Raw genomic sequence first — 26,522 nt, forward strand, 5'->3', positions numbered from 1 at the left:
GGGTTACAACAATAGAGACTTAACTAAGAGTCCTGGTGTGGCGCTGTAGGGATAATACACTGGGCCACAAGGTCGCTTTGAACCCCAAGGTCGGTGGCCAAATCCACTACCTGCTCTTTGGAAACTCATACAGGGTCCCTCTAAGTAGGAACAACAGGGATTTAACTGGAGACCTGGTGTGACGCTGTAGACTAAGCACTGGACTGCTAAATGCAAAGTCGGTAGTTCAAACCCACGAGTTACTCCTCGGAAAACTTATTCAGGGTCACGATGAGTCCAAACTGACTTGACAGCACTTAACAACAGAGGCGAGGTGAGTATGCTAAAACCTGTATGCGGGAACTTTGTTGTTAAGTGCCATTGAGTCAGTTCCCACTCACAGCGACTTAGGGTTTCCCAGGAGCGGCTGGTGTGTTTAAACCGTCAATCTGGTGGCAAGCGGTCCAGTGCTAAACCTACAGCTCCACGCCAGGACTCCTAACCAACACCCCCACTCTTGGCCCTCATCCATCGAAATCTCTGGAAAGGTGAGCGATCCGACTGGGGTATGCTACGGTGGTCTGCTGGGGCGGGTGCTCCCGGCAGCCTGTGAGACGTCTCCACTGATATTTGCCACTCTGACCCTCCCCAAGGTCGAACCCGGCCGTTCGCTCGCAGCGTCAGGCGCCTCTCTACCTCCAGAGTGCGGAGCCGCAGCAGCTCAGCCACCAAAGCAGCAGCGCCATGCCCCAGGCCGACATGGCGCCGGGTCAGCCTCCCTCAACTGCCTGGACCGCACCCTAGCCCGGTCTCGCGCGCCCAGAGCGGCGCTGCGGGGCGGGAAGTGCTGGCGCTTTGCTGCCAAACTCCCGGGAAGCGCCTGCGCTGGTTCTCCAGCAAAAGAAAGTGTGTGCGCGCGTGCAAGCTCGTGCCGCTCCCTAACCGGAGAGTTATTGGAATTCGAGGGTGTAAACTAGCTTTGCTGCTGTTGTTGAGTGCGGTGGAGTTGGTTCCTTCTCACAGTGATCCGATGTACATTATGAAACACCGCCCAGTTCTACACCATCCTCAACAATTGCTACGTTTGAGCCCATTATTGCAGCCACTATCTATCTTTGAGGGTCATGCTCTTTTTTGTTGACCCTGGAGTTCTGTTGTGGCGCTGTAGGATAAGCACTGGACTGTTAACCAAAAGGTCGGATGTTCAAATCTACCAGCTCCTCCCCAGAAAACCTATACAGGGTTGCTATGAGTTGGAACCACAGCACTTAGTAACAACTAGTACTTTACCAGGATCCTGGGTGTGGCGGCCAGTGGACTGCAAAGTTGGTTTGAACCGCAAGGTCGGCGGTTCAAGCTCATCAGCCGCTCCTTGGAAACCCTACACAGGGTCACTATGGCACTTAACAACAACAACTTCTTTACCAAGCATGATGTCCTTCTCCAGCGACTACTCCCTTCTGATTCCATGTCCAAAGTATGCAATGAAGTCTCACCATTCTTGCTTCTAAGAATCCAACCTTACTTCTTTTTAAACAGATTTGTTTGTTCTTCTGGCAGTTTATGGAACTTTCAATATTCTTCACCAACACCATAATTCAGATGCATCCATTCTCTCTGGTCTTCCTTATTCATTGTTCAGCTTTTGCCTGCAGCTGAGGTGACAAAAAATACCATGACTCAGGACAGGTGTACCTTAGTCCTCAAAGTGCCGTCTTTGCTCTTTAACACTTTGAAGAGGTATTTTACAGCTGCTTCCATGAGTGTTGATTGTGGATCCAAGTAAAATGAAATCCTTGACAACTTCAATCTTTTCTCCATTATCGTGATGCTATTTATTGGTCGAGTTGTGTTGATTTTTTTCCTTTACATTAAGTTATAATCCATGCTGAAGGCTATATTCTTTGTCATCAGTAAATGCTTCAAGTCCTCTTTGCTTCCAGCAAATAAAGTTGTGTCCATCTTCAAATCCCAAGTTGTTAGTGAGTCTTCCTCCAATCCTGATGCCATGTTCTTCATATGTTGTTGTTGTTAAGTGCCATTGAGTCAGTTCCGACCCATAGCGACCCTGTACAGGGTTTCCGAGGCTATAAATCTTTACGGGAGCAGAAAACCTTATCTTTCTCCTGCGGAGCGGCTGGTAGTTTCGAACTGCTGACCTTAAGGTTTGTAGCCTGTTTCATAACCATTATGCTACCAGAGCTCCTTATAGTTCAGATTATTTGAATGGTTTAAAATCAGGAAAGGTGTATGTCAAGGTTATATCTTTTCACCATACTTAATCTATATGCTGAGCAAATAATCTGAGAAGCTACACTATATGAAGAACATGCCATCAAGTCAATTCCGACTCATAGTGAAATCCTACAGGACAGAGTAGAACTGTCCCATAGGGTTTCCAAGTCTGTAAATCTTTACAGAAGCTGACTGTTACATCTATCTCCTGTTGAGCAGCTGGTAGGTTTAAACCACCAGCCTTTTGGTTACTAGCCCACTACAGTACCAGGAATCCTTTAAAATGTAGTGTAAAAAACAACACATTGTCACTAAATTGATTCTGACTCATAGGAACCATATATAGGATTTCCAAGACGGCAAATGTTTATGAGAGCAGGCAGCTTCATCTTTCTCCTGAGCAGTGACTGGTGAGATTGAACCACCAATTTTTCTGCTAGTGGCCCAATGCTTAATTGTATTATTAAAGAACAAATGTGACAGTGTATACAAGATTCTATTCCTATTTGTTTTCCTTAAGCAACTTTTATCAGAATTAGATGTCATAGTTAATTTGAATCGTAGTTGAAAAAGCATTTGATCAAAGTAAGTATACTATAGAACCTAACTGCAACAAAACACTAAGAGGATATATACAGGAAGGACATGGGCTTTTGGACTGCCCGTCTAGGTACCAATTGTGGCCTCACTAGAGCAAGTTATCTTACCCTTTAAACCCCCAGAATCCTGTAAAGTAAGGAAATATTGAACCACCTAATACATTTGGTTGTGAGGATTAAAAGAGATAAATGCTTTACAGTATCTAACATATGTTATTGTTGTTGTTGTCAAGTCCCGTCGAGTCGGTTCTGACTCGTAGCGACCCTGTATAGCGTTTCCAAGGTGCAGCTAGTGATTTTGAACCTCCGACTTTGTGGTCCATACCGACTTTGAGGTCCAGTACTTTATCTCATAGTACCACATCAGTAATTCACCTCTCCGTAGTTTCTGTTAATGTGTAAAATGAGAAGGGTTAGAACTCCAGCTGATCTCTATATTTTCCTTTACCTTATTTCCCTACTCAAGTTTATTCTTTTGATCCCTGTCTCCATCTCTGCTCTCACTTCCACTTCTAAATTTATACTTTTCAATTCCATCTTATTTGCATTTTTAAGTTAACCCTTTGTGTTTTGTAAACGCCATCTCATTCTTTAATAAAAATAATTTTCTAAAAAATTTAAAATAAACGCTATCAGAGATGGAAGCCTTAGTGCCGCAAACACCATTGATACCAGAATACTTCCTTCAGCCCAAAACGTTGCATGCCGGGAGTAGTAGTCCGATACTCCAGCACGCACCCACGCCTCCATAGAAAGACGGAAGAGTCGGTGGGCGGGGCGTTAGGGAGGGTAAAAGGAGCGCTCGAAGCCCCGCCCCTGATCTCTTCCGCTCACTCGGTTCTCACTAGAGTGGCGCGACAGACCGCGGAAGGGGCGTGGCCTCGGGTCCCGGGTGGCGGCAGTTGCCGCCACCAGGGCCTCTTTCTCCGGGAGGTGCTGCTGAGGCTGGCTTGCGCGGGGCAGCCATGGCCCCCTATTAAATCCACTGGGTTGGAAAGCGGGGCGGGGCTTGGCTGGCGGGTGGCAGCCCGAGAGGAGGCGGGGGCGGGGACGGGGCCGGCCTCTAGATCCTTCTTCCTCCGCATGTGGCTTGCGGCCGCAGAGCAGTTCAATTTGCTCTCTCTTTGCGGTTTCCTTCGTTCCCTCCTCGCGTCGCTGGAGCCATGGCGTTCTCCGAGACCAACACGGCGGCATCTTCCATGCCCAACGGCGATTGTGGTCGCCACAGAGCGCGGCCGGGAGGGAACCGGGTGACGGTGGTGCTTGGCGCGCAGTGGGGCGACGAAGGCAAAGGGAAGGTGGTGGATCTGCTGTCGCAGGACGCCGACATCGTTTGCCGCTGCCAGGTGAGGCACCGGGGCTGTGACGGAAAGCAGGGCCCAGGAACTCGGGCTGCCTGACTTCCAGTGCTCAGAACCCGAATCTACTGGCCAAAGTAAGGTGTCACCTTGAGGTTGTCTTCTCGATGCTAGCGGCGGCGACATGAAGACATGGCGGGAGGTCAGGGACCCCCGACCTAGGGTCTTGGGCTGATGGGATGAGGTGACTGGAAAAAAATGGGGTCCCATGGAGAGGCTTAGATGCCTTGGATGCGCGATGCCTGGGGAGTTGCAGTGTTTAGTTTGGGGACCGGCGTTCCGCCCCAGGAACGGTGACGGCATGGGAGTGGTATCTAGTCCGAGTTTGAGGCGCTACCGCCCGAGGCCTTCGATTCTAGGTGTTGACGCGGGCGCGGAGTCCACCTATCTCCCATCCATCCAACCTGGACGACCAAGCGGGATTGGATTGTTCCCATAAACGGAAATCCAGATTCACTATTCCCTCACCTGCAGGCCCGGGGCACGCAGAAATCTTCTCCAGTCCAGAACCCACCTCTGACTCTGGCTTTGGACTGTTTAAGGGCCTCGGTTTTGATTGTTTTTCACTGGTTACCTCCCTAAATTAATATTAAGGAGAGATATTTCTTTGTTGACCACAGAGGAAGAAAGCGTTACCCTGAGGCCAGTAAATACATGGATATAAGATTTGATATTTAGAAATAACACATTATTAAGGTAATCATGGAAAGTGAACTTTCGGGAAGTGGGGAATGTACTTCCTACTGGTAGACACGTGGTTTTCTGTGTACGCTTTCTTCCTTAGTATCCTTTCCTTTGAAAGCAGCATAGAGGATGTTGTTGTTAAGTGCTGTCCAGTCGGTTCCCAACAATAGCGACCCTGCATAGGGTTTCCAAGTAGTGACTGGTGAGCTTGAACCACCGACCTGACCTTGCAGTTTAGGTCTTTGTAAAAGTTCTAAGAGCCCGTTACCAAAAAGTTGGTGGTACAAACTCACCAGCTTCAAGGGAGAATGATGAGCAGCTCTACTGTGATCTAGAAGGTCACTGTCACAAGTGACTCTATGGCAGCGCAATTTTATTGACTTAAAAATTGCTTACACAGCAGGTTAAGGTCACTGAAATGAATTTGTTTGAGTAGGGGTTGATTCAGTTGTTTCAAAGTGAGGGTAAATTTATATAACATTAAAGTGCAAGTAATAAAATGTTTGAAACCAGAGGGAATTACTGTGTGTGTGTGTGTGTGTGCCTTCCTTTTCATACATGCTTGGGAAGGGGAGAGAAAGACATGAGCAATTAATTCTCCCTGAGATATCGGAGGAGGATTCTTGTTAGCTCTGTGGTAGCTGTTAGCCTCAAACTCATGGTGACCCTACGTACAATGGCATCAGACCCTTGCGAACCGTAGGGTTTTTATTGATTGCTTTTCTAGCAGTAGATCCTCAGACTTCCTAGTCCGAAAGTGGCACAGAAACCTGCTTGGCATCACAGCAACATGCACTGCCAGATGGGTGGTGGAAGTATTTTGTTTCTTTTTATTATGTTGAGACAAAAGAAGAAGATGGTGTTTAACAACAGTGGAACATGTATATATAGGGGCAAACTTGTAAAAACTTTGACATTACCAAATACTTTGAAGTTGCTTGGCCTGGAGGCTCAGGACCGTAGTCTCTGGGAATAGCTTGGTCAGTTTGCTTAAACATAGCACACAAAGCTAACCATTGTTGTTGTGTGTCGCCAACACAACATAACCCTGTAGAGGGTTTCCAAGGAGCGGCTGTGAGTTACCTGGCAGGCCACAAGCCTTGTTCCCACACACACCCCGTCCAGGTCAGGTAATGAAGGAGGACACTCGAACAGGTGATGGGGACCTACATCTGCTTACAGAGGATCTGGCTGGTTGGCTGTGTGTGGTGGAGTCGGTTCCGACCCACAGCGACCCTGTACAGGGTTTCTGAGGCTGTAAATCTTTATGGGAGCAGAAAGCCTCCTCTTTCTCCTGCGGAATAGATGGTAGTTTCGAACTGCTGACCTTGCAATTCGCAGCCTGATTGGTAGCCACTACACCACCAGAGCTCCAGTGGCCTAGAACTGGAAGATGTCAGGAGGGTACTCCGGGCTTTCAGACTAGACACACCCACACCTTCAGGATTCTGAGCCAGAGGATTTGGTTTCCTTGAGGTTCAGTGCTTAATCCTACTCACCACACCAGGACTTTATGGTTAAAGTTAACCATAAAGACTTAAGAATATCCACTTTACCTTATAAGATAACTAAGCAGGGCACTTGGATGTCTTTACTGAAAAGAAATTCTGATGCCCTGTATATGTTTTCTGTTCTTCTATTGTGTATCTGGTTACTGCTGCATACAATTTGATCAATTTACGGGCAGTAATTTAACCTGCTCTACTTTGGAATCATGCTAATTGCAATTACATGAAGGTTTTTTATAAAAGAACAGCCCTCCTTGTTTATGAATTCATTATTGCTGTGAATTGACAGGTGTTTCAGTTTGGGTTAATAGTGGAATATTTCATCTAGAAAGGGAGATTCAGGAAACTTGAAGACTCTGAGACAAGAAAATACTAGCTTTTGGTTGCTGGTGTAGTTCAGGGGCCTGGGTCTGAAGTATTGCTACTCTGCTGTAATCCATAGTCATGGTTCTGACTTCTTGATTTGATATTCATTTTGAACTCTATAATCAAGTCTTCAGAGCAGAAAGGGCAGAGGGAAGTCCCACAGACTTTTACTGAGGTGTTGGTTGTGTGCTATTGAGTTGCTATAAGTTTTTTTGTGAGCAGAAAGTTTCATTCTTCTCCTGTAGAGTGCCTGGGTGGACTCCAACTACTGATCTTGCTGTTCACAGCACAACTTGGAATCCACTCCACCACCAAGGCTCTTTATTACTGAGGAGACCTAACTAAGTGGCCTGAAAACTACCTCTGGAGCATGAGTATAGAACATTGGTAACTCTGGACACTTGGATCTTTGTGCCTGCCAGAAAAGACATGCCACTGTTTTCAGTTTGTCACAGTGGCAAGGTACCTTTTAATACTGCCTTCCTCTGATCCCAGCAAGAGCACGTTGAGTTAAGCATCGGAATCATTACAGACTAATGAATGCCGTTTCTTCCCTTCCAAATTAGTTGTGAATTGACAGATGCTTCAGTTTGGGTTAATAGTGGAATTATGAATGTTTGTTGTGGGGGGGGATTTTTTTTTGTTGTTGGTTTTTTTTGTTGCTGTTGTACTGATTTGTTTTTTCCTCACCTGGACCATTGGCGCTTCTTAATCAGAAACACATGTCAAAATTTCTTCTAGATTTGAACTTGACAGACTGCTTCTGAGGAGCCATGGAAGGAAAACTCAAAACACTTGTCTTCCTAACTCCTTAATATTAAAATCAAATTAGGAAGAAATAAGTATATATGAAACAACTGAGAACAATAGAAAACTAACAAAATACTATGATAGCCTTGTGTCCTGTGGCACCATGTTTTAGAGTATTGTCCTTCACAATATAACTGATAGTAAAATTTAGCAGTTGATTGTTTTTATGCTCATAAAACTCAAAGAGCAAGATGTATCCATGCTATGTGCAATGAGTTTGTTTTATGAATCATTTGCATTCCTTCCAAGCAATAGAAAAAGCAAAGTGGGAGTATGTTTGAAAGAAGACTGGGACTGCCAAACCTCAGGGTAGCCTGAAATCCAGGCCACTCCCAGGAGCTCAGCAGCCTTTCTCTTTAGGATTCACCATAAGATAACAGCATCTCACTCCTGCTGCCTTTTCTGTTCAAAAGCCAATTCCTAAAGGAGTATCTGATTGGCTCAAATGGATTAAGTTTCCTTCTCTGCATCAATCACAATTGCCAGATGAATGATTACTATGATTTGTAAAGTAAGAGAGAAGAGCTGAACATACAGAAGTTGACTTGACCTGGGTTTCGTTTCATAGGGAAAAATAAGTCATGAAGAATTGTTTGTTATGAGTTGTGCTTGTTTAGAAATTGCTTTCAAGATGTTTAATACACTGTTCAAAACCACCAGCCACTTCTTGGAAACCCTGTACAAGGTTACTGTGAGTCAGAACCGACTTAATGACACTTAAAAACAATACACTGTAAACCTCTACAACTTCCCTGCAAGGGGATGGGGGAGGGGAGCAGGGGAGATTAGGACTTAAGTAGGATTTTTTTTTTTTTTAGTATATTTCAAAATTAAAAATGGTTAAATAACACTGAATTATAAGATACCTGAGAATAATTAAAGAATATTTTCCATATTGGCATAATTGATATAAAAACATTTATTGTTATTCCATAACTGTTTCATTCAATAGCTCACCAACTGCTCCTAGGAAACCCTATACAAGGTCACTATGCGTCGGAATCGACTTGACAGCACTTAATAACAACATTTATATAGAACATGTGAAGAGATTTGATGGTCCAATAGTTAAAGTGGTTGTTAATTAAATAGTAGGAGGTTTGAACCCACCAGGTTTTTTTCACAGGAAAAATGTGACATTCTGCTTCTGTAAAGATTTACAGCCTTTGTAACATCTGGGACAGTTCTGTCCTGCTCTTTTAGGTCACTATGAGGCAGAATCTATGCTACAGCATTGGGTTTTATCTAGAACATACAATAAGAGATGCAGAAAGCATCAAAAGACAATGGAAAAAATACACAGTTACTGTACCAAAAAGAAATGGTTGATGATGCTCAACCACTTTTAAGAGGTAGCATATGATCAAGAGTCAATGATGTTGAAGAAAGAAGTACGAGGTGCATTGAAGGCATTGGCAAAGAACAAGGCAATAGGAATTAATGGGATACAAATTGAAATCTTTCAACAAACTGATGCGGCACTGGAGGCACTCACTCATGTATGTCAAAGACAATTGGAAGACAGCTATCTGGCCAACTGACTAGAAGACATCCATATTTGCACCCATTCCAAAGAGAGGTGATCCAATGGAATGTGGACATCATCAGACAATATTACTGGTATTGCATGCAAGTAAAATTTTGCTAAAGATAATTCAAAAATGGCTGCAACCACAGAATTTCCAGAGGTCCAAGCTAGATTCAAGAGGACATGGAATGACGGATATCATTGCTAATGTCAAATGGATCTTGGCTGAAAGAGAATACCAGAACGATGGTTACCTGTACTTTTTTTGACCCTGCAAAGGCTTTCAATTGTGTGGATCATGACAAGTTATGTACAACATTGCAGAGAATGAGTATTCCAGAACACTTAATTGTGCTTCTGAGGAACCTGTACACATAGAACAACAGGTGGTTGTGTGAACAGAACAGGGGAACACCAAGTAGTTTAAAATTAGAAACGCCAGAGTTGTATTCTTTCACCATATTTATTCAATCTTTATGCTGAGCACATAATACGGGAAGCAGGATTATATGAAGAAAAAAAAATGTGGCATCAGAATTGGAAGAAGACTCATTAACAACCTGCGATATGCAGATGGTACAAACTTGCTTGCTGAAAGTCAAAAGGACTTAAAATACTTCTGTATGGGTTGCACCTCAATATAAAGAAAACGGAACTCCTCACCACTGAACTAATAAATGACATCCATATAAATGGAGAGAAGATTGACGTTGTCAAAGACTTCATTTTGCTCAGATCAACCATCAAACACTCATGGAAGCAGCAGTCAAGAAGTCAAATGATGCATTGCATTAGGGAAAATCTGCATTAGACCTCTTTAACATGTTGAAAAGAAAAGATGTCAGCTTGAGGACTAAGGTGCGTCTGACTCAAGCCATGGTATTTTTAATAACCCCCTCTGCATGTGAAAGTTAGATAATGAATAAGGAAGACCATAGAACAAATTGATGCATTTGAGTTATGGTGTTGGAGGAGAATATTAAAAGTAGCATGGCCTGCCAAAAGAACAAACAAATCTGTGTTGGAAGAAGTACAGCCAGAATGCTCCTTGGAAGCCAGGATGGCCAGACTTCTCTCATACTTTGGACATATTATCAAAAGGGATCAGTAACTGGAGAAGGATATCATGTTGGGTAAAGTGTTAAAAGTAGAATCCTAGTATGGTGATGTAATCTGTGGACTGTTAACTGCAAGGTTGGTGGTTCAAACTCACCAGCTGCTCCTGGAAAACTCTGTTACTATGAGTTGGAACCAAATGTTCCTCAGAAACCCTATACAGGGTTGCTGTGAGTCAGAATTGACTCGATGGCACCTAACCACAACAATATGTATATAGAGAGCCCTGGTGTGGTGCTGCAGGTTAATGTGTTGGACTGCAAGATTGGTTTGAACTGCAATGTCAGTGGTTCAAGCTTACCAGCCACTCCTCAGAAACCCTATACAGAGTCGTTATGAGTCAGAAGGTACTGGACAACACTTAAAAACAACAATGTGTATATATATATGTATTTGTCATTAGATGCCCTTGACTTGGTACCCATTCATAGCAACCCTATGCACAACAGAACGAAACACTGCCCGGTCCTTCTGCCAGCCTCACAGTCATTGCTCTGCTTGAGCCTATTGTTGGCTGCTGCTGTGCCAGTCCATCTCATTGGGGATCTTCTCTTTTACGCTGACCCTCCACTTTACCACACATGATATCCTTCTCCAGGGACTGGTCCCTCCTGATAATATGTCCAAAATATAAGAGATGAAGTCTGACCATCCTGGCTTTTATTGAGCAATCTGCCTGTACTTCTTCTAACACAGATTGGTTTGCTCTTTTGGCAGGCCATGGTACTTTTAATAATTCTGCAACATCTTTACTCAAATGAATTAATTGTTCTACTGTCTTCCTTATTCACTGCCCAACTTTCAAATGCATATGAGGTTATTGAACATACCCTGATTCTGGTGCACCTTAGTCCTCAAACTGACTTATTTTCAACACTTTAAAAAGATCTTATGCAGCATATTTTCCTAATGCAATACATCATTTGATTTTTTAGCTGTTGTTTCCATGAGTGTTGATGGTTGATATAAGCAAAATGAAGTCTTTGGCAACTTCAACCTTCTCTCCATTTTCATGGATGTTGTTTAGTAGTAGTAGTCCAGTGGTAAGGATTTTTGTTTTCTTTACATTGAGGTGCAACCCATACTGAAGGCTGTGGTCTTTGATCTTCATCAGTAAGCATTTTAAGTCCTCTTGGCTTTCAGCAAGCAAAGTTATATCATCTGCATCTTGCAGGTTGTTAATGAGTCTTCCTCCAACACATATGCATACATGCATACAAACGTGTATATTTCCCCAATCATTTATATAGCATATCTGGCCTCCCCAATGTTAGTAAGGAAAATCATTAAACATGGTTAAACAAATAAATCTTTGTTGCTTTTCATCCTGGAGCATAATATATGGTACTGTCCTTGAAAGAAGCAGCTCCATCACAAATACAGAAACCAACACACAATAAATGAAAAGAGGACCTGTTCTTGTAATTCCTTGGGGGCTGTAGGAGGGAGGGTAAGGTGGTGACTAGCAGCAATGCTCTTCATATTTGAGACCTCTTTGTTTTGCTATCTACTTATATATATCGTCTCTCCTTGTACTTGGATTAGCTGTGTTTGAGGACAATTGCTTGAGCTTCTTTGGTGAATTTTGCGTATTCCACGTAGTTAATAAATATTTTAGGTCACCATTCAAATATACATTTTAAATTTGAAGCTTTGACCTGCCACATTTTATGAAATACAAGATAAATCAAAATATTACTACAAAAGTATAGAAACCTTTATTGAACAAAAATATCAAACTGGGAAGCTATTATTTCTCAACATACCCCCATCTAAGGAGCTCTGGTGGGGTAGTGGTTATGAGTTGGGTACTAATCTCAAGATCAGCAGTTGGGAACTACCAGCTGTTCTGCAGGAGAAAGATGAGGCTTTCTGCTCCTGTAAAGATTTAATTCCTTAGAAACGCTATACAGGGTTTTTGTGAGTCAGACCTGATTCCGCAGCACATAACCACCACCATCATATCCTATCTATGTCTGTATACTTCTGAAGGCAGTGCTTCCATTAATTTAAACCACATCAAAATGGCAGTTTTAGCATCCTTGACAGACTCAAATTATGTTCACTTTCCATGTACTTTGATTTTGGGGAACAGAAAGTCCGAAGAGGTAAAATCAGGGCTTTAGGGTAGAGGGTAGGGTAGGGTGAGACTTTCTATCAAAATTCTAGTAGGGCGGCCCTTGCTACCTCTGAAGAACGAGCAGGTGCATTGTCATGATACAAGCAAAAGCACAGCTATCCTGTTTCTTTCTCGTCAGCACATCTTTTAATTTTCTTAAAAGTTCCTCTTAATAAGCCCCTGTAATCATTTGTGGCCTTGAGAAAGTCTACCAAGATTGCATTGCCCCTTTGGGATACCAAAAAAAAAAAGTCCCCCAAACCTGAGCCGACCTCTCTCCTTTGGATTTTAGCTGACCCAGCAGATTCCCCTTAGAAGTCCTTATTTTGATTGGATCTTGCTCTCTGGATTGTATTCATAAATCCAAGACTCGTCTCTGCTTACAATTCATTCTTGCTTAAAAGACTGATGGAAAGAACAGCTCTTTGAACTATATGATCTTGCGATGCTTTTGTCACCTATCAAGCTGAAAGCATACTGAGCCCTATCTATTAGCTTAAAATTGAGAATGTCAAACCATGTGAAATCCAAACTGCAGTAGCTATCACATCATAGGGTCTTCTACCAGTTTCTGTACTTCAGCCAATGGTTTCATTCAATAAGGTTGGCATTGGACCTCTCTTGGCTCATCTTTGAAGTCCTCCCAACCTTTCCTGAAACAGTTGATCCATCTAAAAATTTATTGCAAAATTTTAATAATTTGGGAAGATGTTCACTGAGTTTTGTTAAAAGTTTGATAATAACCCTGACCTGGCACTGCAAGATAATGCACTGGACTGCAGAGTCACGTTGATCCACAAGGTTGGTGGTTCAAACCCACCAGCTGTTCCTCAGAAACCCTAGATGGGGTAGCTGTGAATCAGAACCAACTTGACAGCACTGTTATTGTTAAATAACAACATGGTACAAAAAATATCCTTTATCTCAAAGATACCCTAACATGACTAAGACAAGTGTATTACTAAGAGAACTTATCTAATTAAACCATTAGCAATTCTTAGTAGTCCGGGTGTGGTGCTGTAGGATAAAAACTGGACTGCTAACTGCTTTTCAAGACTTCGAACTGAACTTTTCCACCTGGAAACTTAGAAAAAAACTCATTGAGAAATTAAACCACTATATCCTTCATGAGGGAATGCAGTGGCTCTGTAGGATGAGCACTGGACTGTGAACCATAAGATTGGTGGTTCTAGCCCATCAGCCTCTCATGGGAAAAGGATGAGGCATTCTGCTCCTGCAAAAGATTTAAAGCCTTGGGAATCCTACGTGGGGTCAATATAAGTCAAAAGCGACTCCACAGCACTTAATTGCATCAATGACATCATCTATCACAACCATCCACCTTAAAATTAAATACCAGTCATCATCCCTCTACCATGGTTATTACTGTTATTAGTTCTTGAATGTTTGGAGGCAGTTTCCCTAATCACAAAAGTTTGAGATTTAAAAGGATAATACTGTCATGCAACTTACAGTAAAGAAATAATAACTTATAATGAAGGAGGCAGAAAAACTAAAAAAGCAAGTAAGGATTGTCTTTGTGTTATCTGTGAGCTATTTTAAAGAAGACTTAAATTTTGGTATCTAATTTTTTAGTACAAGTTTAAATGATTGTACTACATGTAGTAGGAAATGTACTGGAAGATTGTAATGGCAAAAAATTGGAATTAAGTGTCTCTCATTATGGGGCCAATTTAATAAATTATCTTACACTCACACACATAGGAATACAGTGCATATATTGTGGAGTCCTAGTGTGGCACTATGGGCTAATGCGTCAGACTGCAAAGTTGTTTGAACTGCAAGGTCAGTGGTTCAAGCTCACCAGCTACTCCTTGGAAACCCTATACAGCGTTGCTATGGGTCAGAATTGACTCGATGGCACTTAACAACAACAACAACATTGTGCTTTGACTTTTCATATTGAACTTTTTTTTTTTCACTATTCAGGTACTAACTTCATAAAGTATAAGTGTCATCATGGGTTTATGACTGTCAGCCTCCTGTCTTAGTGTGTGTTACTTTAGCCAGAGATGAGTAGGTTCCAGGGATCTGTCACTAACTAAACTCACAAAGCTTGTTTATAAATTGATATATTAGAGTCTCATGATTACCAGTATTAAGTTGGGGAGTGGTTACTTGGATACCTTGGTTAAATCCATCTAAGGATTCAACTTTCAGTCTTAAAAATTGATTGAACATAGTATTAGGACAATGAGAATGATAGAAATATGTAAGATATGTTGTTAAGTGCCATCCAGTCAGTTCCGATTCATATTGACACTATATAGGTTTTCTTGGTTTTGAACTGCCAATTGCAGTTAACAGTCCAGTACTTACCCTAAAACACCACAGTAGTACTCCACTCAGGTTAGGGTAATTGTATACATTACTCATCTCTATCATAGAGATATTTTGTATAGATAACTGTTACAAATAGTTACTATTGTGTAATGCATGTAGATTGCTATATAGCTTATATATAATGCCTAAAAGAGTAACAGACTAGTACTTTTTTTTTTTTTTTTCTTCACACTGTCTCTTTTTAAAAAGGGATAATATATCTTATTTTCCTAAAACCTGAATTCTCCAATTTTCAAAGTGTTTCAGAGATTCTCATTCACATATCAAGTATGCTGGTGTGGTGCTGTAGAATAAGCATTGGATTGCTAACCACAAGCTCAGTAGCTCAAACCCACCAGTCGCTCCTTGGGAAACCCTGTAAGAGGTCCACATGGGTCAGAACAGACTCAATAACACTTAATAGCAACAAAATGTGCTGTACTGGCAATGGAGGAAGGATAATCAAACTATTCTGAAACCTACAGAATCAGTAACTTGACAAATACTTGGGTTTCTTAAGTGTTATTGCCATTTTACAGAAATAAATTGTTCTCTTTGGAAGGAGATGTATTATTTGCCATTTATTGTGAAGCTCAATTTTCCCTTATGTTTCAGGGAGGAAATAACGCTGGCCATACAGTTGTTGTAGATTCTGTAGAATATGATTTTCATCTTTTACCCAGTGGAATAATTAATCCCAACATTACTGCATTCATTGGTAAGTATATCATGTTAATTGAAATACTTGGGAATTTTTTTCTCTCAATTGATATTTGTGCTCATTTTTCTTATTAAAACTGATTTCATTTTTCATTTACCAAATGGTTCATTGATTCCTTACACATTTTGGCTGTGGCACCCTCTGAAATATGCATATCTTTGGATAGCTAACTCTTTTAAAACTTTCAATGGTACTACTTTTGGAATAATTACTTTACATTTACATATTTGTGATTGTTGGCAATCTTAGTTGTCTCAAGAAAGTGGTCCAGTTAGGTTTTAACCACTTTGACTATGAACCACAATAAAAAATACAGTAGGCCTGTTTTTCACAGACTGATCCTAACTACATGTGGTACAATCTGGCCTTTTCTCATTTTTTTATGACTTTTAAGAAATGCTCATTGATTTTATGATCACTAACTAGCTGCTCCTCAGAAACTGTATTTAAGGTCGCGATGAGTCAGAACCGACTCTATAGCATTGAAGAACAACAGCAGTGTGGTGCTGTTGGATAAGCGAGGTCAGCTGTTCAAATCCTTGGAAACCATATACTGGCGATGAGTTGGCACTTAACAACAACAGTTGGGTGAGATTCTCCGACTTGAAAGATAATTGATCTAGAGTCTACTGTGCTCTGGTTTCATTTGCCTAAAGCTATATAACTTTAAAAACAACTTGTTTCAAAGATACTTGCAATTATATTAAGTATAATGTTAGTTTTATATTTTATATATAATTATGTAGTAGTCATGTGAGACTGTAATTTAAAACTTGTAATAATTTCTTTACTAGCTCCCTGATAAATCAGAATGTCCCATTAATCGAAGTATGTTATTCCTCTATTCTAGATAAAGCATTTTTTGTGTCGCTATTACGATATCATTACGTATGTTTATATTGTGAGGAGCCCTAGTGGCATAATGGCTCAGCACTCAGCTGCTAACAGAAATGTTGGTGGTTAGGACCCATCTAGCCACTCCTTAGGAGAAAAGAACTGCTGATCTCCTCCTGTAAGAAGATTGTTGTTGTTATTAAGTGCCTATTAAGTGCCGTTTAGTTGGTTCCAAGCCATAGTCGCCCTGTATAGGGTTTCCAAGGAGCAGCTGGAGAGCTTGAACTGCTGGCCTTGCAGTTCAAGCAGACATTGCAGGCCGTTGCATTAGCCCACAAGTGCCACACCCAACCTCGAAAACCCTTTGGGGCAGTTCTTATCTGTCACCTGGGGTTGTTAGGAGTTGAAGTGTACTCAACGGCACCCAACAACAAATAGATGCCTTCATTATAATATTATGTATGTTACAAATATAGATGTCTATGCTTGGTTTTTAGGAAATGGTGTGGTAATTCATCTACCTGGATTGTTTGAAGAAGCAGAGAAAAATGTTCAAAAAGGAAAAGGTATGGAAGGATGAATCTGCTTTGCCTGGTAATCAGTAAGTTTTTGGTAAAATTTTGTTAGGAGCTCATGCCAGGCAAAATGAACATTTTTGTCTTAGTAATTCTTAAAAAGTTGGCAGGTTTTTGTAGGGCAAACATTTTAAATGTTGGTTATTAAATCTTACTCTTTTTAATCAGTATATTAAACAAAAGACAGTATGATAGAGGCTTCAAAATTTTGTGGAAAAAAGAAAATGAAAGATAATGGAATTTTTTCATGAACCTTTTGAAGCCCTGCTCATATAAGCACCAATTTTTAACCTAATGCTAATCTGCAAGCTTTTATTGGCTTTCCATATGAAGAGAAACGTGGCATCAGGATTGGAGGAAGACTCATTAACAATTTGTGATATGCAGATGATACAACCTTGCTTGCTGAAAGTGAAGAGAACTTAAAACATTTACTGATGAAGATCAAGGACCTTAGCCTTCGGTATGGATTGTATCACAATGTAAACAAAACAAAAATCCTCACCACTGGACCAATAAACAACATTCTTATCAACAGAGAAAAGATTGATGTTGTCAAAGACTTCATTCTTCTTGGATCAACTATCAACACTCACAGAAGCAGTGAAGAAATCAAACAACATATTGCTTTATGCAAATCTGCTGCACAAGACCTTTTTAAAGTGTTGAAGAGCAAAGCTGTCAGCTTGAGGACTACTGTGCACCTGACCCAGGCCATGGTATTTTCAGTAACCTCATATGCATGCGAAAGCTGTAGAGTGAATAAGGAAGACCGTAGAAGAATTGATGCTTTTGAGTTATGGTGTTGGAGGAGAATATTGAAACAGCCATGGGCGGACAAAAGAACAAACAGATCTGTATTGGAAGAAGTGCAACCAGAGTGCCCCTTAGAGGCCAGGTTGGCCAAACTTTGTCTTTCATACCTCAGACATATGGTCAGGAGGGACCAGTTGCTAGAGAAGGATATCATATTTGGTAATGTGGAGGGTCAGAGAAAAAGAGGAAGACCCCCAGCAAGATGGATTGGCAAAGTGGCAGCATCAGTGGACTCAAGCGTGACAACAATAGTGAGGTTGGCCCAGGATCGGGCAGTGTTTCGTTGTGTTGTGCATAGGGTCGCTGTAAGTTGGTAGCGACTCGATGGCACCTGACAACAACAACAACAAAAATTACCGAAAGCCTTATCATAAGGTAGCTAAACTCTTAAGATTAAATTGGTAATTCATCTTGTAGCTTGTGTGTGAGTTAGCATCCTTTTTCTTCCCAAACCAAGAAAGACTTGACTTAGGTAAGTCAGGGAATCCACTGAAGCCCATTTTGCAGCTGTCAGTCCTGTTTTCAGTGGATCTGGAGCTCTTTTGATTTTACATGCTAGCCGTGGAACAGAGGATGTCCAAATAAAGGACATGCTCTGTGTTTGCAGTATATCCTTTCAGAAAATAGTGGTGGAGTCCTACCTTTCCTGACTGCTTTTGGAATTTTGAAGTTTTCTTTACATTCAACTTAGCAACCTTGTAAGGTATGAAGTAAATTTGAAAATATGTATAAAACACAACTGAGGAAAATTATTAGTATACTTTACTTGTAGCTTAGTTCAAGTTTTAATTACTCAGTTATATTACTATTATTGGACTTCTGGTGTGACGCTGTAGGATTAGCACTGGACTGCAGATAACAAGGTCAGCAGTTCAAACACACCACCTGCTCCTCGGTAACCCTATACAGAGTCATTATTTGTTGGAACTGACTCAAACTGTGTTTAACAACAACAATTATTGTTAAAATAAATGTTTAACAATTATTATTATTATTGTTAAAAGTTATTCAAGTTTAAAAAAATAAATAAAATTAGCAAGCTGTTCCCTTAAGTGTTCCTAACAATGTGTCACAAACTTTGTAACATCCTGTCTAGCTACCATATTTTTTGTCTTTTCTATGTTTTTGACTATGAGTCCTAGTCTCAAGGATCCCTGGTGGCAGAGTGGGTTAAGCATTTGGTTGCTACCCACAAAACAAGATCAGTTTAAACCCAACAGCTACTCTGTGGGAGAAAGATTAGACTATCTGCTCCCTTAAAGGTTTGTAGTCTCTGAAAACCCTATGTGTATATATCTGGTCGCTATCAAAATCAGTTCAATGGCAGTGAGTTTGGTTTGGTTTTTGGTGTGTGAATAACTCAAAATTCATTGCCATAGAGTCATTTCTAATTCACAGCAACCTTGTGTAGGGTTTCCTCCAAGACTATAAATCTGTACGGGAGCTGAGAGAGCCTTATCTTTCTCCACAAAGTGGCTGGTGGGTTTGAACTGGCAACCTTGGAGTTCTAAGTCTAGTGCTTATCCGACAGCGCATCTAGGGTGACAGATAAGAAAATTTCTGATGTTTCCTCTGATGAAGAAAAGATACTAACGTGGTTCCTTCAGTGGAAAAACTTTTAGACATTATATTGATAAAGAAATTAAGGTTAAAAAATTAGTATACAAAATGTGCTAAATATATCTTTTCTTTCCAGGTCTAGAAGGCTGGGAAAAAAGGCTTATCATATCTGACAGAGCTCATATTGGTAAGGGGGACATAATTGCATTTGTTTTTTTTGTTTTGTTTTGCTCTATTTTTAACAGAGTATATTATCAGCAAGCATAACTTCCATTTTATAAACGTAGAGTGTTAACATTAGGCAGTGGGGCAAGCCTCTAAAGTGCTGGTGTATTCCTACCATACAGTTTCTGAGCTGAGACAGCAAGGAAACACAGGCCCTGATGCTCCTAGAACCTGTTAGATGGGGGTCCTGATCCTGGCAATGCTCAGCATGAGCTGCACAGGTAAGGGTTCAGAATTGTCACCAAAGAACCTATACTCAGACCATAAGGGGAAAGCACTTAACATATAATTAACCTTCATGTAGCTTTAAGCCACCTGGACACAGGGTTTACCCCCCACCCAACATCCTTAATCTTTTCCTCAGATTTCCTGCTGGAGAATTTGGCCTTCACGATGACAGGTTGTTTTGGGAGCTTTCCCGTCCCTAGAACTTAGAAATAGCCCCATTACACCACATCAATAATGGGAGCAGTTCCAGTCTTATTTTTGGCAGCATTTACCCTGTCTGCTTACTGACCAGGTCCACAATTTATCAAGATTGACAATTGGTCAAACTCTGTTTCCTCTTCAAGTGGTAATGTCTCTCTCATATCCCCCTTCCCAAAATAACCTGGATGATATTTATCGAAGTTGATCCTGTGGTGATGCGTGCTGACAGCCTTACCCTGTGCTCCGCCCTCTTTCGCTGCTGTTTTTTAGGGGGGCTCTAGGTAAGGAGCTCTGGTAGTGTAGTGGTTACGAATCGGGCTATGAACCCTAAGGTCAGCAGTTCGAAACTACCAGCTGTTCCACGGGAGAAAGATGAGGCATTCTGCTCCCGTAAAGATTTACGACCTCGGAAACCCCATACAGGGTTGCTATGAGTTGGAACTGACTCCATGGCACATAACAACAACAATAACCGTCATAGATACTTTTATCAAGAAAACCTTTCTTAACTTTTTACAGCATTGTTCAGATACAATATTTGTCCCTTTGTGATTGACTTATTTCACTCAGCATAATGTCTTCCAGGTTCATCTATGTTGTGAGGTTATTTGTAGATTCATTGTTATTCTTCAGCATTCTGTGTACGTACCAGTCTCTTTATTAGTTGATGGGCATTTAGGCTGTCTCTATCTTTTTAATGTGACTTTTGTAAGATCCTGTTTTCTTATCCATTCTAATCTCTGTCTTTTGATTGGTGCATTAAATCCATTTATATTCAGTGTAATTCTTGATAGGTATGAATTGATTGTTGTCATTTTGCTGTGTGGGTTTTTTGTTTGTTTTTTTGGTGTGTGTGTGGTGCTCCTGGGCTCTTTGTTCTGCACTGAGTTCATTTGTTTGTGGGTTTTATTTTCACTGAATTTTTTTTTTCTTTTATGTGCCAGATGTGTTACTTTTCTTGGAGGTTACTCTATTATTTATTAATATTTACCCCTATTTAAAACAGTATGTTTTATCTTGAAATCTACTTGACTTTCCTTGCTATTTGTAAGTTCTGTAAACTATTTCTTTTTTTTTTGATTTGTAGTTGACTTTATAAACAATTGATATCTCTGGTACCCTATTTTCAGCCTTTAAAAGTTTATTTTACTTTAAATACTTCTATATCTGGATTGGAGTCCTGGCGTGGTGCTGTGGGTTAATGCACCAGACTGCAAAGCCACTAGAACTGCAAGGTTGGTGATTCAAGCTCACTAGCTGCTCCTTGGAAACCCTATAGAGGGTCACTATGAGTCGAATCGACTCGACAGCAGTTAACAACAGCATATCTGAATTGAGTTCTGGGTGGTGGTGTCATGTATTTTAAACTCAGGTTGTTGTCTGCTGTTGTTGGTTCTCAGTCCAAAAACCATGTTTTAACATTTTTAGTAAAGTTGGTCTGGTCGCTACAAATTCGTGTAATTTCTGTTGTTAAGGAAATGTCTAATTTCACTGTCATATTTGATTAACAGCTTTGCTGGGTATGTGATTTTTGGTTGGCATTTTTTCCTTTCAGAGTTTTGTATACCATTACCTTCTTGCCTGCATGGTTTTTGCTGAGAAATCAGAGCTTAGTCTTATTGGTTCACTATTGTGGGTAACTTTTCATTTTTCTTGAGCTGCTCTCAGGATTCTCTTCTTGTTTTTGATTTTGGAAAGTTTGATTATGATATATCTTGGTGATTTTCTTCTGGAATCTAACCTGTTTGGGTTTCTTTCAGCTTCCTGTATGCTTATCTTCTTTCATAATGTTAGGCAAGTTTTCTCCCTATATCTCTTTGACAATTTATTTTCTCTTCCTGTTCTGGAATTGTAATCATCCATAAGTTGTTCCTCTTCATAGTGTCCCACATAACTCTTTTTTCATTTTTTTTCCCCCAGTTCTTCTAGCATACTAGTATTGAGCAATTTATCACTACTAATACTAGTATAATTCAGGCTTCCATTGCTTCAAATCTACTCCTTTGCCCTTTCCATGTACTGTATGAAATCGTGCATCTATCTTGCCTGTTTGTTCTTACAGTGTTTTCCTGAATTCGTCTAAAGATTCTTTCTGTGTCCTTGCTTTCCTCAATTTTTCTGTCAGTCCTTTGAAGGTACCTAAATATTATTATTCTGATTTCTTTTTCAGTTAGTTCTATTACTGTTTCTTCCTGAGAAGCATTTTCTGGCTCTGCATCTTGGTCATTTGTTTGAGCCATTCTCTCTCGTTTCTTTGTGTGAGCTAAAATTGTCTGTTGTCTCTGGGGCATTGTGGGGTTGTATTTGTTTTAAATGATGATTGTATGTTGATGTGTTTTTAGGCTCTCACCAACTGTCTTGTGGGTGTAGTTAGAGAATGGAAGTGTGTACATTGTTCTTGTTTGCCATTTGTGCAACTGTTTATAGTAGTTCTGGCTGGAGTTTGCTGCTGTCTGTTACTGATCAGCTGGTATAGGAGCTTGTATTGGCTCTTGCCCAGTGGGTGGAGCTGCAGAGGAAATGGTTGTAACTGGGCTGTATGGGCATGGTTGCTGTCTCCTTTTGGATGGGAATAAGAAAACCCTTTCCACATGCAAGCACAAGAAAAATGAAACAGAATAAACCAATGGAACCAGCATTGAAAAAGGAAGATAATAAAGGGAAAAATAAATTAAAACAGACAGCAACCAGGAAAAGAATATTGTAACTGTAAGGACAAAAGAGGGACTGGGAAATGGAGCTATAGAAGAGAAGGATTAGAGATAAAATAAGTGGAAAAAATTGAAAACAAAAGAAAAATAAGACAGGAAATAACAGGAAGAAAAGAAAATGCTCACATTCACATGACTCACAACCACATGGTTCTGAACTCCAGGAGAGCAGGGACTGCATCAGTGGTGGATGAGGGTGGCAGCTGGCCCCACCTTTATTTTTCCAGAGGCGTGTGGGGTGAAAGAAGGAATCACACCTTCATAGTCACCTGCGTGAATCTGCTCAGCCAGACCTCCCTCTGTTGCCAAAGCTGCTTACAAGATGGTCACGCTGTGCCTGGTGAGCTGTTCACCAGTCAGGCTCCCTTCCTGTCACTGCTCAGCTTCTCCCAGGAAGCTCTCAATGCACTTGGAATACTGGATTCTAAATGATTTTGACTTTTTATAGACTGGTTTCTCCTTCAGTAAGGAACCTGGGTGGCGCTGGAAGATAAGCTCTAGCTAACTTCAAGTTAGGCAGTTTAAACTCACCAGCTACTCCTGTTTCTGCTTCTGTAAAGATTTGCCTAGGAAGCCATATACGGTGTTGTTATGCCTCAGTCCTGACTGAATGACAGTGAGTTTGGCTTTCTTCTCCAATAGAGCAACTAGATTTGAAAAGTGAACTATCAAAGTGTAAAGTTTTCTTCCTGTTATTATCCTATCTCTGAGGTGATAGAATTGAATAGAAGTAGGCAAATCTGCTGCACAAGACCTTTTTAAAGTGTTGAAGAGCAAAGATGTCAGCTTGAGGACTAAGGTGTACCTGACCTAAGCCATGGTATTTTCAGTAACCTCATATGCATGCGAAAGCTGGACCGTGAATAAGGAAGACCGTAGAAGAATTGATGCTTTTGAGTTATGGTGTTGGAGGAGAATATTGTAACTGCCATGGGCTGTCAAAAGAACCAACAGATCTGTGTTGGAAGAGGTGCAGCCAAGGGTGCTCCTTGGAGACCAGGATGACCAAACTTCGTCTCTCATATTTTGGACATATTGTCAGTAGGGACCAGTTGCTGGAGAAGGATATCATGTTTGGTAAGGTGGAGGGTCAGATAAAAAGAGGAAGACCCCCAGTGAGATGGATTGGCCAAGTGACAGTATCAATGGGCTCAGGTGTGGCAATAATTGTGAGGTTGGCTCAGAATCAGGCGGTTTTGTTCTGTTGTGCCTAGGGTCGTTATGAGTTGGCACCTGCTTGATGGCACCTAACAACAACAACATGGTTAAGGGAGTCCTGGTGTGGCATTGTAGGATAATGAGCTGGACTCAAAGATCGGTTTGAACCGCAATGTCAGTGGTTTAAACTCACCAGCTGCTCCTTGGTAACCCTATACAGTGTTGTTATGATTTTTAAAAATCATTCTCTCAGATTGGCACCGAAATAGTGTAATTTTGTTGTTATTGTTACTGACTAATCTTAAAACTTTGATATCTTACCACTAGAGTGTTACAATATAGGAAGCAATATAGTTTATATTTATTATACACTATTTATATATATAAGGAGCTCTAGTAGCGTAGTTGTTACTAATCGGGCTATAAGCTGCAAGGTCAGCAGTTTGAAATTACCAGCTGTTCCATGGGAGAAAGATGAGGCTTTTTGCTCCCGTAAAGATTTACAGCCTAGGAAACTCTATGCAGGGTTGCTATGAGTCGGAACCGACTCCACGACACATAACAACAACAACCATTTTCAGTAACATAATCTCAATGTCCACAACTCGTTTGTCAGTTTGTTGTACTGTGGTGACTATGAGTTGCTATGATTCTGGAAGCTGTGCCAGATTGAAGTTGTCAAGGACTTCATTCTTCTTGGATCAACCATCAACATTCATGGAAGTAGCAGTCAAGATATCAAATGACGTGTATTGCATTAGGTAAATCTGCTGCAGAAGACTTTTTTAAAATGTTGAAAAGCAAAGATGTCAGCTGGAGGACTAAGATGCGCCTGACCCAAGTCATGGTATTTTCAGTAACCTCATGTGCATGTGAAAGCTGGACAGTGAATAAGGAAGACCGTAGAAGAATTGATGCTTTTGAGTTATGGTGGTGTTGGAGGAGAATACTGAAAGTGCCATGGGCTATCAAAAGAACAAACAGATCTGTGTTGGAAGAAGTGCAGCCAAAGTCCTCCTTGGAGGCCAGGATGACCAAACTTCATCTCTCATACTTCAGACATATTGTCAGGAGGGACTAGTCCCTGGAGAAGGACATCATGTTTGGTAAGATAGAGGGTCAGAGAAAGAGAGGAAGGACCCACATTGAGATGGATTCGCAAAGTGGCAGCATCAGTGGGCTCAAGCGTGGCAACAATTGTGAGGTTGCCCCAGGACTGGGCAGTGTTTCCTTCTGTTGTGTATAGCGTCGCTGTGAGTTGGTACCAACTCGATGGCACCTAACAACAACAATCTCAATGTACTAATTAGATTGTTAGTTTGACTCTGTAGATATATACTAATGTTAATAATGTCAGTTGGAAAAAATATAGTGACATAGGATATAAAGATATAACTAGGTTCTTGGCTGGGCTCTCCACTCTTTGTTACAAATACTTTGCATCTGTCACTGACAGTTTGTATTGTTCAGTACAACACAGTGCATTAAGCAAGTTATATAACTAGATTGTAAAAAGCAAAAAGGGACCATAGGACTAGCTGAGTAACAGAAATTACTGTTGTAGAAACCATAACAAATATAAATTAATTTCACTGTATTGTTAAAGTGCAAAGCCCTGGTGGCACTCTTGGGTAGGTGTTGAACTCCTCAAGATAAGTGGTCCAAACCCACCAACTGCTCCGGGGGAGAAAGATGAGTCTGTCTGCTTCATAAAGATTTATTGCCTCTGAACTCTCTTATTGGATTGCTATGTGTTGGAATCTACTTGATGGCAAGGGGTTTTGTTTTCTTTTGGTTTATATTATTAAAGAGTTTTCCTTTTCCATAAACACATCCTTATCGAAAAGTATTCTGGTAGAAAAGAGCTGAACCCAGGCAGGATAAGTACAACTAAAATTTGCATGTTAGTAGTAATATGTCCTGGTGTGGCATTATAGGATAAGCACTGGACCCCAAGGTAGGTTTAAACCACAAGGTCAGTGGGTGAAACTCACCAGCCATTTATTGAAAACCCTCTACAAGGTCACCATGAGTCGGAACCGACTCAACGGCACTTAATAACAATAGTATGTAATTGCTGCTGTCAGATGGATTGTGCTTCAGGGTTGTATCCTTTCACTATACTTTTTCCGTCTCTATGCTGAACAAATAATCTGAGAAGCTGGACTATATGAAGAACATGGCATCAGGATTGGAGGAAGACTCATAGCGTGATATGCTGATGATACAACTTTGCTGAAAGAGACAGACTTGAAGCACTTACTGATGAAGAGTAGTATAGATTACAACTCAATGTAAAGAAAACAAAAAAAAACCTTACGACTGGACTAATAATAAGATAAACATATATAAAAGATTTAAATTGTGAAGGATTTTGTTTTACTCAGAGCCACAATCAACACTCAGTGGAAGCAGCAGTCATAAAATCAAATGAAGTCTTGCATTGGGCATATCTGCTCTAAAGTGTTAAAGAACAAAGGTGTCACTTTGAGGACCATAGTGTGCCTGAACCATGCCATATTTTTAGTTGCTTCATATGCTTGTGAAAATTGGAAGATGAATAAGGAAAACCTGAGAATAATTGGTGCATTTGAATTATGGTGTTAGCAAAGAATAATGAAAGTCCCCCTTCCAAGACTAAGACTCAGTGGGAATACACGAGCAGACATGTGCTCTGACTGGTGACCACACTGGTCACCAATAAGGGGAAGTGAGGGAAAAACAGCAATGAAGCTGTGAGCTAAGTCCAATCACATTCAATAGACTCCTGTGAACCCCGGTGGAGACCTGGTTGGCCAGCGTTTGACAAGACCTGGGGACTCTTGGGCCCAGAGTCAGTGACATAGCC

At 40.9% G+C, this 26,522-nt stretch overlaps 1 protein-coding gene across 1 annotated transcript in view; it reads left to right on the plus strand.

Annotated features, from left to right (window-relative positions):
- Positions 1-3,660: 3,660 nt before the first annotated feature.
- The window catches only part of ADSS (adenylosuccinate synthase), a 53,519-nt gene continuing 30,657 nt past the window's right edge, over positions 3,661-26,522 (plus strand). Inside the window, exons 1-4 of the mRNA XM_006871276.1 lie at positions 3,661-4,159; positions 15,261-15,363; positions 16,698-16,766; positions 19,288-19,338. Coding sequence (XP_006871338.1) covers positions 3,977-4,159; positions 15,261-15,363; positions 16,698-16,766; positions 19,288-19,338 — 406 coding nt within the window. The 5' untranslated portion in view covers positions 3,661-3,976. The remainder of the gene's footprint in view (positions 4,160-15,260; positions 15,364-16,697; positions 16,767-19,287; positions 19,339-26,522) is intronic.

The sequence above is a fragment of the Chrysochloris asiatica genome, unplaced genomic scaffold (genome assembly GCF_000296735.1).
Source record: "Chrysochloris asiatica unplaced genomic scaffold, ChrAsi1.0 scaffold00165, whole genome shotgun sequence".
Classification (NCBI taxonomy): domain Eukaryota; kingdom Metazoa; phylum Chordata; class Mammalia; order Afrosoricida; family Chrysochloridae; genus Chrysochloris; species Chrysochloris asiatica.